At 41.5% G+C, this 13,855-nt stretch overlaps 1 protein-coding gene across 1 annotated transcript in view; it reads right to left on the minus strand.

The window, feature by feature from the left end:
• Positions 1–1,807: 1,807 nt before the first annotated feature.
• The window catches only part of gask1b (golgi associated kinase 1B), a 49,206-nt gene continuing 37,158 nt past the window's right edge, over positions 1,808–13,855 (minus strand). Inside the window, exon 4 of the mRNA XM_039750303.1 lies at positions 1,808–2,969. Coding sequence (XP_039606237.1) covers positions 2,762–2,969 — 208 coding nt within the window. The 3' untranslated portion in view covers positions 1,808–2,761. The remainder of the gene's footprint in view (positions 2,970–13,855) is intronic.

The following is a 13,855-nucleotide window of genomic DNA, read 5'->3' on the forward strand; positions in this document are numbered from 1 at the left end:
TTTGGTGCGATACCATATTGATAATTCTGCTTCACAATATACGGGGTGGATCCCCAAACCTTTTTCTGTTTGTTTTCCCCTTCTTACAATATGATTTGTCTGAGGGACCAAGAGAGGCCACGGCAGCAGGGCATTTTCAGAGATCGAGACATGTGTGACAATTTCATCTGGACATTAGAAAACATAATCTATGAATAACGCCAGACTGCTAAATCAAAAGCCGCCCAGGACAACATCCACTCCTTGACATTTCTGATTTTCAGTAGGCTTTTCTAAGATGTTTATATCCAGACTTTACTATCCATTTTATTTTCTGTTATGTTTTATTCTACTTGGCATTACTATACCTTAATACAGTATATACTACATTGCTTTTATATTTTTTATTCTTTGTCTTTTATCTACAGTGACTGAAATGATTAAAGTTTGGGGAAGATTGTTGTTTTCTTGCCCACAGGGTTTGTGAAGACCTTTGAGGTTGCTCCTCAATAAATAGAATTACTGCCACAAAAGTAAGACACTGTTTGCTTAGTAAGTGGGATATAACCAAAAGAGTTGAACTTTTACGTGTAGTGCCTGGACATCTGCATTTTGTTAGTGCTGGTAATAAAGAGTGCCCATGTAGAGCATCCTATGAGGAAAATTGCAGAGTGACTGACAACTGGCACCACTCAAGACTTTGACTAGCTAGGATCTCTCTATGTATATGTGTGAAGAGACCGGGGTGACTTGCAACTGGCACCATCCGAGAAAACTCTGTCTGGATAAGTCCTCCATGTATGTGTGCATAGCTGTGTGTGTGCTAATCTTAATAATAACCTGAACCTGATAAATATCACAAATCCCATGATAATACAGCACGTCTTTGAGATGTGGGTGGAAAATCGAAACTCGCAGAGGAAAAAATACATGGACACAAACAGATTGTGCTACTCTGCGTGGACGGCAATCAGTGTTGGATTTGTGAGACAACAGAATATCTTAGCATTTTCAAGACCTATACCATGATGATATTTATGTCGGGGGTCTTCCTTGGAGAATCATCAGCAATTGACATGGGGGGGAATCACAACTCCTAGGTTATGAAATTCTGCTATAAAGAATAAGATTACCAAGCAGTTATAGATTATTCTAATACTAGCACAGTGACATGCCAGACTAGTAAAATAGGCACAATGGTAAAATAGTAAGTCCATCTGTTTCGATTACATTGTGCACCTCTGTTCACCATATATGCATTCCTCTTCCGTTATGTTTCTTGGTGCCTTTGTTCATTGGACAGTGGACAACATTAGGCACAGGCATGCACACTGGTCATTTTGTTGTTTTACGAAGGACGCTTTTTTAAACTCTATTTATTAAAAATTTCAAAAGCAAATTACATCACTTTTTTACATAGTCATCTTCCTTTGCAATGCAATTTCCCCAACATCGTACCAACTTTTTAAGGCCATCAGCAACAAATGTTTTTGGTTGGGAGTGTAGCCACAGATGCACCACTGCTTTCACATCATCATCACATGAAAATCTTCTTCCAGAGCACTCTGCATCCGTCACACTAGTACGGCGATTTTCAAACATATCAATCCACTCATACTCTACGAGCGAGAACTTCATCCCCATACTGAGCACACATGCGGAGATGAATTTATGCTCCTGGCACACCTTCTGCCCACAAAAAGTGTATGACAGGACGCTGTTCCTCTTTGATGTAATTTGTAAGTTTCGCAGCCATCTTCACCATAAGGTGACAACTCTTATACTAAACTGAAAAGGCAGCTGGCTTGCCAGACAGAACTAGTCACATGACACTCTCAGACACGACCAATTACTACTCCTCCCGTCTTCACTGTTTCCAACGAAAATTTAAAAGTGAAAAACTTTTAGAACGTCCCTCATATATATACAGAGATGTTCTGTTTAAGTTAATTTAACATGTCAGTTACTTAACTGTTATGTCACACATGTGCGTCGGAGGCTCAGGCTCAGTCGACATATTTAGTAACCCGATGAGAACAGAGAGGGCACTGCCACTAGCCCTGCCTTCTTCTTTCCTCACAACCCATAAGCCACCCAGAGACACTGATTATGCCTGCCCTTCCAGTTTAGCTGCCATAAAGTCTCAGACGTTGGGGAAGGAGGCGTCATTAACTGCTGGACGGAGCTCCACCATAGGCAACTGTTTGTGGTCACATTGCCTATTATTTCCTGCATAAGGAATGCACACTTTAGAGCGTTATTTCTGTTTTCTTTGCTTTACATTTGTCCGCGAACAATAAAAGGAACGACCTGGCTGGCTCCCTAAAACTTTCTTTTGTCATTTGGAAGACTTGTCATTCCCACACCCAGCCACAATATGCTGAGAAAGCCTGTAAAGAACAAATGTTCATAAACATGCTTGTTAAAGATCCCAAAAGAAGTATAAAAACATATTATTTTAATAATGTAAGTAAAGTTCAGAGTGCAATTTTACAATTTTTTAATACAAGTGCTTTACTGTATATATTCCTCCCGATTAAGATCTTGCAATGTTCAATCAGTGCAGTATTGAAAATGGCACTGGCTGCTACATGAAAGTGATGTTGATAATTCCTTATGTGAAAAGAGAAAGTCCATACATCTGCCATCAAACCTGAATTATCTAACACATGGTCACTGGCCCAGAGTCTATCCCAGTGGCACTGAGTGCAAGATGGAAGCAAACGCCAGATGGGACTCCAGTACAAATTGAGAAGTGATTTCCAGAACGGTGTCTTTTCAGTTATTCATTCATTGGTATCACTTTAATCCCATGAGCATTAATGTAAGTGAGGAGAATCTTTGCTCTTCTTTCGATAACATCAATTAACCTCTCGATTCCTTGGCGCCCCCCCTGGCTTTCCCAGTAAACCTTATCAAGGAACAACGACTGCAGGAGCTTCTGGCGTAAGGTCTGACCCTTCAGCACGGAAACCGCAGAATCAGGAAATCTAAGAGATAAACCAAGAAAGAAAGATTAGTTATAATACATATTGCCTTATCTTGAGAGTTTTGTGTCTCTAAATTTGAATAATAACATGGAACCTTTTAAAATTCTACAAAAATCAAATGCTTTAATTGTCTATAACTACACACTTTAATAGATAGATAGATAGATAGATAGATAGATAGATAGATAGATAGATAGATAGATAGATAGATAGATAGATAGATAGATAGATACACGTGGAAGGTACTATATGATAGATAGATAGATAGATAGATAGATAGATAGATAGATAGATAGATAGATAGATAGATAGATAGATAGATAGATAGATAGATAGATGTGAAAGGTACCATATAATAGATAAATAGATAACCCCTCTTTGCCAATAATGTCTGTCTGACAAGGCCTACCTGTACTCCCTACTAGCTCAGCGCTTGCTTCCCTTATTGACAGCCAAAGAGTTCACATTCTCTCTCTAAGTGAGGGGTCCATCCTTTTCCAGCTCTCCTGCACGTCTAATCTTTGGCTTATGAGATACTGGTAGTTTCTAGCTTATACAGGGAATTAAATATATGTAGGCATGAGCCTTTTAAATCATAACTCTTACATCTTCATGCTTAGTAAAATATACTATCTACTTTTCTCATGTGCTCATAATGTGTTCTAATGTGTGAAGATAACCATTTTTAAGAATATATTGTTCCTATAATAGATATATATTAGCTTTTTATTTCTTGAACATTGCAGCACATTATGAAATCTATCAGTAGCCACAGGACTGAAATCAACACTGAGTGAAAAAATGACATCAGCAAATTAGGCCAGTAAGAGTGTCAGTTTGGACAAATAGCTGAAGTCCATCAATTTACACCTGCACTGACAAACACCACGATCACACGGTACTTGACCATTTAAATGCACTGGTGATGGGTCACACAGCTCACACTCAGAGTTAGTCGGAAGTGGATAGCAATCACATTTAACACAATGCATTTTCTATCCAGATACAGCAACCAAGTCAGGGAAACAGACAAAACAATTGTGTAGGGTGGTGGCAAGAGCCAGATAAGCCATGAAAGCGAAGTCATCCCTGACACCTGAGTAGCTTTAACAAGTGAGCAGTATGTAAGCAGCAGTGTGTGAAGCTGAGGTGCCATCTCAGTTCTATGGCATCATGCTAAAACACTACAGGACTACATCAACTTCTGTATGGACATTGTAGTTCCAGTAAGAACAGTACACTGCTATGCTAACAACAAGCCATGGATTACAAGTGACATCAAGAGCCTTTTGAACCAGAAGTAAAGGGCTTTTAAAGGCGATGATCAGCATGAGCTCAAACGTGTGCAGAAGGGACTCTGAGTCCAGGAACGACGAAGGAGCTGAACAGGAGAAAGCTGGAGCAGAAGTTGCAGAATAACAGCATGAAGGCAGTGTGGGATGGGATGAAGATCATCACTGACTGCAGCTCAAAGCGGGGTGCCACCATTGAGATAGATGTGGAGAGAGCAAAAAAGATAAACAACTTCTTCAACAGGTTTGACCACCCTAATCCACTCTCACCTCGGAGTAATGCACCCTACACCCATCCCTCTGCTGATACCACCATAAGAGAGACATCCCCATCCACAATTACAGCAGCCCAGGTAAGCAGAGAGCTGAGGAGACTTTGTGCCAGCAAAGCAGCGGGTCCAGATGGTGTATCGCCACAATTGCTAAAGGCCTGTGCGCTGGAACTGGGGAGTCTTCTACAGTGCATCTTCAACCTGAGCCTGGAACAGGGGAGAGTCCTGAGGCTTTGGAAAACATCTTGTATCACCCCAGTCCCAAAGGTATCACGTCCTAGTGAGCTGAATGACTTCCGGCCTGTCGCTCTGACGTCACATGTAATGAAGACCATGGAGCAGCTGCTGCTTCACCACCTGAGACCACAGGTCCACCACGCCCTCAGCCCCCTGCAGTTCACATACCAGGAGAAGGTGGGAGCGGAGGATGCCATCATCTATATGTTACATCGATCCCTCTCTCACTTGGACAGAGGCAGTGGTGCTGTAAGAATTATGTTTCTGGACTTCTCTAGTGCCTTCAACACCATCCAACCTCTGCTCCTTAGGGACAAGCTGACAGAGATGGGAGTAGATTCATACCTGGTAGCAAGGATCATGGACTATCTTACAGACAGACCTCAGTATGTGTGTCTCGGGAAATGCAGGTCTGACATTGTGGTCAGCAGTACAGGGGCGGCGCAGGGGACTGTACTTTCTCCGGTCCTGTTCAGCCTATATACTTGTACATCAGACTTCCAATACGACTCCTGCCACGTGCAAAAGTTTGCAGACGACACTGCTATTGTGGGCTGCATCAGGAGTGGGCAGGAGGAGGAGTATAGGAAGCTAATCAAAGACTTTGTTAAATGGTGCGACTCAAACCACCTACAACTGAACACCAGCAAAACCAAGGAGCTGGTGGTGGATTTTAGGAGGACCAGGCCCCTCATGGATCCCATAATCATCAGAGGTGACTGTGTTGAGAGGGTACAGACCTATAAATACCTGTGAGTGCAGCTGGATGATAAATTGGACTGGACTACCAATATTGATGCTCTGTGCAAGAGAGGACAGAGCCAACTATACTTCCTTAGAATGCTGGCGTCCTTCAACATCTGCAATAAGATGCTGCAGATGTTCTATCAGACGGTTGTGGTGAGCGCCCTCTTCTACACGGTGGTGTGCTGGGGAGGCAGCATAAAGAAGAAGGACGCCTCACGCCTGGACAAACTTGTGAGGAAGGCAGGCTCTATTGTAGGCACAGAGCTGGACAGTTTGACATCCGTGGCAGAGCGACGGGCACTGAGCAGGCTGCTGTCAATCATGGAGAATCCACTGCATCCACTGAACAGGATCATCTCCAGACAGAGAAGCAGCTTCAACGACAGACTGCTGTCACCGTCCTGCTCCACTGACAGACTGAGGAGATCATTCCTCCCGCACAATATGCGACTCTATCTATCTATCTATCTATCTATCTATCTATCTATCTATCTATCTATCTATCTATCTATCTATCTATCTACATTTCTTTATGCCAAGTGGCATTTTACCATCTTTGTAACTTTTTCTTGTTGGATGATTACGAGCAGCCCGTTTCCATTTAAACTACAGATTATATTAGCTGTGGTGGGCTGTGTTGCACTGATTTAGGTCACCTGACACTGGAGATGGATTTTAATGCCAGATATAAATGTAATCTGGGCAAATTATATATGGATATAATCTATATTTGAAACACATTTTAAATGAGGTGTCTGAGAACACTAATGGTCATGGCGGGTCTTATGATGTTTTAAGTAGGCCTCTTTTAAACAGGTCAAGAGCTGGATCTGGACAACAGGGTCTTGACTTTGACACCTTTTTTTGTTGAACAAAGTGGTCATTACCCCATTTTGCTTGTCTTTCAATGTCACAAAAGGCCTGCTAGGAGAGCACACTGAAGAGGGATACAGAAAGCCAGCTGCTTAACCCCGTGTGCATTCCAGAGCGAACACTAAACTGCAGCTCTGCCAACATTTGGTCAGCATGCTTTGAGTTTCACCTGATAAGAAGAGGTGTTAATGAAGGGAGAGCTGACATGTCACCTTCAGACCAACAAGGCATTCGTTTTAAGCTTGTAACTGTAAGCTGAACTGGCTAAATCTGAGTAACAGAATAATTCACTCATAAGCAAGCACGGGACATGTAACTGCAAGAGAAGCGCTTATTATGCAAGTGTCAATAAAATTCATTGCTTCTACATTTTCATAATGACAAAAAAGTTCTAATACATGCCCTCAATGTATCAATGATAATTAAACTGAGCATTCTAGTATAACAATTTTTGTTACACTCCTATTAATTACACATTTGTATATGTGGGCTTTGTGTCTTCATTATTTATCAGGTGAATCTGATGTTTTGAGGCATCTGACCATTTTTGTTTGTTTGGTTTTGTTCTGTTCTTTTGAGCAAATGACACCGAAGATGGGTGGCACGGTGGCGCAGTGGGTAGCACTGCTGTGTCACAGTTAGGAGACCCAGGTTCGCTTCCCGGGTCCTCCCTGTGTGGAGTTTGCATGTCCTCCCCATGTCTGCGTGGGTTTCCTCCGGGTGCTCCAGTTTCCTCCCATAGTCCAAAGGCATGCAGGTTAGGTGCATTGGTGATTATAAATTGTCCCTAGTGTGTGTGTGCCCTGCGGTGGGCTGGGGTTTGTTTCCTGCCTTGTTGGCTGGGATTGGCTCCAGCAGACCCCCGTGACCCCGTGGTTAGGATATAGCAGGTCGGATAATGGATGGATGGACACTAAAGATGCATCACATGATGCTATACAGTATAAATATGGTGGTGGTTCTGTGTGCGGGTACCCTTCGATTGCATAAACTTTACAAATCTTTAGGGATTGTTATTGTTCAGCTCAATTAGGCCTTGTTTCGGTTTTTGGTGTTTTTTTGATCCTCTGGTTTTGACCTGACTTGGCCCTTACTACAGTTCTCGTCTTGCATTAATTACTTCTGGGTTTTTTTCACCTCTCTCAGAATAATCCCTGGAGATGCTGTCTGTCCTGGAGAATAAAATCATACATTTTTGAAACTGCAGACTTCTTATATTAGGTCTTTTAGTTTTGCTCAAATGAACCTTTAACAAAAGCATAAGTATCTGTGTGTCCATCAGGTTGCTGTGTCTCCATTATTTGAAAAGATGGCACATTATTCCAATATGCTATTACGAATTCCATACCAAATGGCATATTATTGAGATGTATGCACTGCATTTTTCATTCCAACAGATGGTGCATCACAAACATTAACGCTGCTTTTATGAATCCCATCTCAAATGACATATAACAGACACACTTGTGGTGTATTGCAAACATTAACACTGAGGTCTTTGTTGATTATTTAGATATCAACCCGTCTTAATCGGGAAGCATAGCTAAACTATAAAGGAACTAATTTACAAAGGAATTTACAGGACCCTTAAGGTAATGTACAGAGGCACCTTACACAGAAAGCATCCTTTTTGTTCTGAAATAATAATTTATGAACCAAATACATTTCTACTTCATACTTTACTTGTAATTTATAACTTTAATGCATCTGCTTTGTCATCCAAGGGATTTATAGTTACAATTCTCAAAATACAGGCAGCAAGAGATTGTACAGATACGTACAGGATCAAAGGAGGAAACAAGTGGATAGGACTGGCGAGCTTTGTTGGGCTGAATGGCCTGTTCTCGTCTAGATTGTTCTAATGTTCTAATGTTCTAAAGGTTTTGGGCAGAACTATCCACCACCAGGATAGCTAACCAATCATATGTGTGTGAAATGTCACATGTCCCGGATTCCCACACGTGATTATAAATAACAGCTTGTCCTATGACGACATAGGAAGAAACATCAGAAACTGAGACAAATTAGAAAGATAGAGAGGCCATTTCATCTGGATGTCACTTATGCATCACACTGATTGCTGAATTAAAAAGGATCCATGACCAAGGGCAACATCCACCCTTGACATTACTGATTTACAGTGTGCTTTCGATGAATATTTACACTTTGCTATTTTATTTTCTGTTATACTTTGTTCTGTTGGTAGCATTATACTTTAACTCTTTCAGGGCAGATGTCGGCTTTTGTCAAAAGGAGGGGCTGACGGTGGTAATCAACTGTAAATGGTGACAAAGCCCACCGTTATGTTTTAGACTCTTGCTAGAAGGAAAATTAACTTCATTGCTTTGACCGAGATTCCCTGTACTCGCGTGAGTAGTGAGGAGCAAACAGCAGCAAAAATGGTATCGACATCTTGTATGCGTAAAGCAAAATACGTAGATGACGTTTTGTATGGTATCGCCGAATTGGACTCCAATTTTGATGCAAGTGATCGAAAACAAATGTGAGGTACCAGCATCAGCTGATCTATCCCCAGCTAATCATGGTGTTGAACAGGATTGTGTAGGTGATGCAGTATTCACCTGTGAGGACTGCCACTTACAATGACAAGAAGTACAAACCAGATTTCAATACACTGCAACCGCAACCACTGCTGCCACCCCTGCCACATGAAGACAGCCTGGCAGCCAGCCTCAAAGAGTTAATATGTAATACATTGCTTTTATTGCTATAATTTGTCTTTACATCTACAGTGACTAAAGTAATATAGCAAATATTAGGGAACCTGGTATAGTGGGAAATTACCATTTGCTCATCCCTGCAGGGTTGTCAAGGCTGAGAGGTTGCACCTCAATAGTAAGAAAAAGTGTGGAAGAAGAAAGACCCCCGGTTGGTTGGTAAGTGGCATTTAACCAAAAGGTATATGAGCCTTCATCTGTCTGGGGAACATCCGTACATTGTCAGTGCTGGAGATAGTGAGTCCTTAGGTGAAATACTGAGGATTGACAGGCATTGTAGACATCACTCAAAGGTACTCATATAAATGGGATCCTGTGTGGTATACAATGGAGTGAATAGCATTTAGGCTCATATATAATTGTGTGAATAGGATCTGCGTGTGTGTTTGAGTGTGTTAATCTTACGGTGTGAAAGTAGACCGATCTAGTAATGAACAAGGTGTGCCTCACCCAGCCTTTGATAATACAATGTCTTATATCCATCCATCCATCCCTCTATATCCTAACTACAGCGTCACGGGGGTCTGCCAGAGCCAATCCCAGCCAAAACAGGGCGCAAGGCAGGAAATAAACCTCAGGCAGGGCACCAGCCCACCGCAGGACGCACACATACCCACACACCAAGCACACAGTAGGGACGATTTAGAATCGCCAATGCACCTAACGTACATTTCTTTGGGCGGAAACCGGAGTACCCGAAGGAAACCCATGCAGACACGGGAAGAACATGCAGACTCCACGCAGGGAGAACCCGGGTCTCCTAACTGTGAGGCAGCAGTGCCACCGTGCCGCCCTGATGTCTTATAATATTTATAATTATTACAGAAAAATTAAATAAGGAAACAGTTAATGTCAAAATTACTGCAGCTTTGAACTAATAACCAACGAGGCTTCAGAATAACATGCTAATTATCATATGATGTATCCCTCTTGAAAGATAGCTTGGAAGTTATGTGGTTTACTGGATTTTATTCCAATATTATAGCTGTGAATTTGGACATGATTACACATCGGTTCATCAGTAGGTAGGATAGAATATGTCAAACATTTTAAAGTGCCTATAGTTGTGCTAAAACATGTCAATATAGAGAAGGAATTTGGTAGTATTAATTTCAGCTTTAAACTGTATATTGTATAATAAGAAAATAAATCATAGCGGGTGCAAAACAGTTTAAAGTACTTAGGATGTATTTATCCATCAGTGCAAGCTAGGACTCTAATCACCGCTGATATTGAAAAAGTGAAATTTTACCATTTGGATGTGATTAGCAAAACAGAACATCAACAGCAAGTCTGACAGAACAAATAACGGAAAAGGAAAGGAAGCTACATTTCCCATGGCTTGTTATAATCCCCTTCAGTAATCAGGGAATATAAACAAGCCACATTCTGAGACGCCCCACACGTGAATAAATTGCTAGTTAGTTCAGCCACAGTACCCACTGGTTTTCTTCCAGGCGTTTTGACGTATCATTCTCTAATTCTTGTAGTAGAGGCTACATGAACTGTACTTACAGTGGATTCAAGTATTCAGACTCCTTCACTTTCTGCACACATCTTTTATATTATAGACTGAATTTTAAATGGATACATTTGCACTTTCTTCACATTGATCTACACTCATTAACCCGTAATAATAAAGTGAAAACATATTTTCAGAAAAGTTCCCAAAATTATTAATAATCAAAAACTTAGTATTCAGACCCTTTGCTGTTGCACTTCAAATTGTGCTCCGGTGCATCTCCTTAAGACGTGTACCGAGCTGGAATGAAGTCCACTTGTTTCAAACTGAACTGATTGGACATCATTTAGGAAGGCACTCATGTACCTGTCTGCGGTGGGTTGGCACCCTGCCCAGGATTGGTTCCTGCCTTGTGCCCTGTGTTGGCTGGGATTGGCTCCAGCAGAACCCCGTGACCCTGTATTCGGATTCAGCGGGTTAGAAAATGGATGGATGGATGTACCTGTGTGCAGAAGGTCCCACAATTCACACTGCAAGTCGGACAAAAAACAAGGCATGGAGTCCAAGAAACTCTCTGTAGACCTCCACAATCAAACTGTGGTGAGGCATAGCACAGGGAAAGGGGATAAAACCATTTGTAAAGCTTTGAGTGTTCCCAGGAGCACAATGGTCTTGGTAGCTGTGAAATGAAAGAAGTTTGGAACTACCAGAACTCTTCTTAGGGCTGGTCATCCTGTCAAATTAAATAACCGGGCAGAGGTGGCCAAGAACCCAAAGATCACTCTAACAGAGCATCAGAAGTCCTCTGATGAGATGGGAGAATATGTCGAAAAGATGAGCATCTCATTGGCACTCCATCAATCAGGTGTTTATGGTATAGTGGCTAGATGAGAGGCAGTCTTGAGCAAAAGGCATATGACTTGCTCACATGAAGTTTGCCAAATGGCATTTAGGGGACTCTAGTCAAATGAAACAAAAATTGAACTCTTTGGGCAGAACTCCAAGCGCTATGTCTGGAGAAGCCCAGGAACTACAGGTACTCATCAACTAATACCATTCCTATGGTGAACCAGGGTGATGGCAGGTTTCATACTATGGAGATGCTTGTAAGTGGCAGGTAGCCTGGTCAGAATTGAGGGATGGATGAATACAGCCAAATACAGAGCGATCATTGAAGAAAATCTGCTCCAGAGTGCACATGACTTCGGACTGGGGCAACGACAACGACCGGAAGCATACAGCCAAGTGAAATGTATTGTTCACGTTTGCCACCGGCCCATCAACGTCTTCGAATGCCAATGTTTAATCTAATTTTTTATAGAAAAGTGTTTCTCTTGCAACAGATCATATTAAATTTTAATACACGCAATGTGCTTTCTGCACACGTGACACACAACTATATGTTCAATAAGGGAGTTTGTAGACAGTTTATCGTAATTATCAAAGGCTTACTCTCTGTTGGACGATGTTCACAAGAGCACCGTTACTCTTAGCAGTTCAAAATCTCTACCTCTACTTTGAGTACTGTCTTCATGAAGTGTTGGATTGGTCTAGAAATGTGACACCACCGACTTTTAAACACATTTCACTCATGTTTGTTTCCAGACTGATATACTGCATTATACACCAGGCCCTACTAGACTGCAGAGTTGATCATAACAAGTAGAGAGTTCAGAACAAAAAACAAGCTAAGTTATAACTCCTGGTTTACAAAAATTCCCATAGCATGATGCCGCCATCACCATGCTTTACTGTTGTAATGGTATTGCACAGGTGATGGTCAGTGCCTGGTTCCCTCCAGCCATGATGCTAATCTTGGTTTCATTAGACCAGAGAATCTTGTTCCTCGCAGTCTGACAGCCCTTTAGATATCTTATCTGCAAACTCTAAGCAGGTTTCCATATTTCCTTTCAATAAGGACAGTCTTCTGTCTGGCCACTTTGACATAACGCTCAGATCAATTGAGTATTATAGTGATGGTTGTCCTTCTGGAAGTTTCTACCATCTCCACACAGGTTCTCTGGAGTTCATTCATGGCCCTTCTCCTATAATTGCTCAGTTTAGCCAGGTGGCCAGCTCTAGGAAGAGTTGTGGTTATTCCATACTTTTTCTGTATAACAGTTATGAAGGTAACTGTGCTCTTGGGAACCTCCAATTCTCTTAGAATTTATTTAGTATCCTTCCCCAAATCTGTGTCTCAACACAATCATGACTCTAAGCTATGCTGGGAGTTTTGTTTGACTTCATGGCCTGGTTTTTGCTCAACTGTGGGTCTTTCTGTAGACAGCTGTGTACCTTTCCTAATCAACTGAACTGACCACAGATGGACTCCAAACAAGGTGTAGAAACATCTCAGTGACAATCAATAAAATGGGATTGACCTGAGCCAAATTTCAAATGTGGTAGCATACTTGTGCCAATGTAATATTTCAGGTTTTTTTTTCTTTTTAATAAATTTTCAAAAAATTCTAAATCCCGTTTTTCGCTTTGTGGGATTTGTGTTTCATTATGAGGGAAAAATTGATTTAAATAACTTAGCACAAAACTACAACATAGCAAAATGTGAAGAAAGTGAAGGGGTTTGAATACTTTATGATTCCACTGTACATAAAATAAGTTGGCAAGTCAGATCTATAATATTAGGTCAAAGGCTGCTTCAATTGGCCAAGAAGAAGAACCAAAAATTCATTTAGGCAGGATGTAGAAAAGAACAGGATCAAAAATGTGTATGTATGTGGTAGAGTGTGACGTGACAAACATGGATCTCTTTTAAAATGGTGGAACGTGTAGGGAAGGAAGTTAAAGATAAACATCCAGCATGGGTTCCCAACATCACTGCCAGTAACCCTTAAACTGCCACAGACTTTGGGGTTAATGCACCCCTGGATGCCAAATACATTTTTCTTGCACTTTTTAAGTAAACCTCACAATTCACCAAGAAAAAGTTAAATTTTAATGGAACACATTTTTTTTTCCATGCAAAGAGCATCACAATTACTGCAACACTGCCAATGAACTGTAAAAACTATTTTAAAAACTACTGGAACAATATGCACAAGTTGCAACTGACGCCATGGATGAAATTCAGTAAATCACCAGGCCAGCTGTGCTTGAACTGGCTGCACACAAGCACACGGAGGCCAACGCTGATGCTAACAGGCTAGTCTAGTGCTGAATCCCAGGGACAGTGTTGCTGATTGGCTAGGGGGCGGCAGTGGTTATGAGCTGGCTGCTCAACGGATGTATGGCACGGACTGATCAGCTC

Source organism: Polypterus senegalus, chromosome 4 (genome assembly GCF_016835505.1).
Source record: "Polypterus senegalus isolate Bchr_013 chromosome 4, ASM1683550v1, whole genome shotgun sequence".
In the NCBI taxonomy this organism is placed as follows: domain Eukaryota; kingdom Metazoa; phylum Chordata; class Cladistia; order Polypteriformes; family Polypteridae; genus Polypterus; species Polypterus senegalus.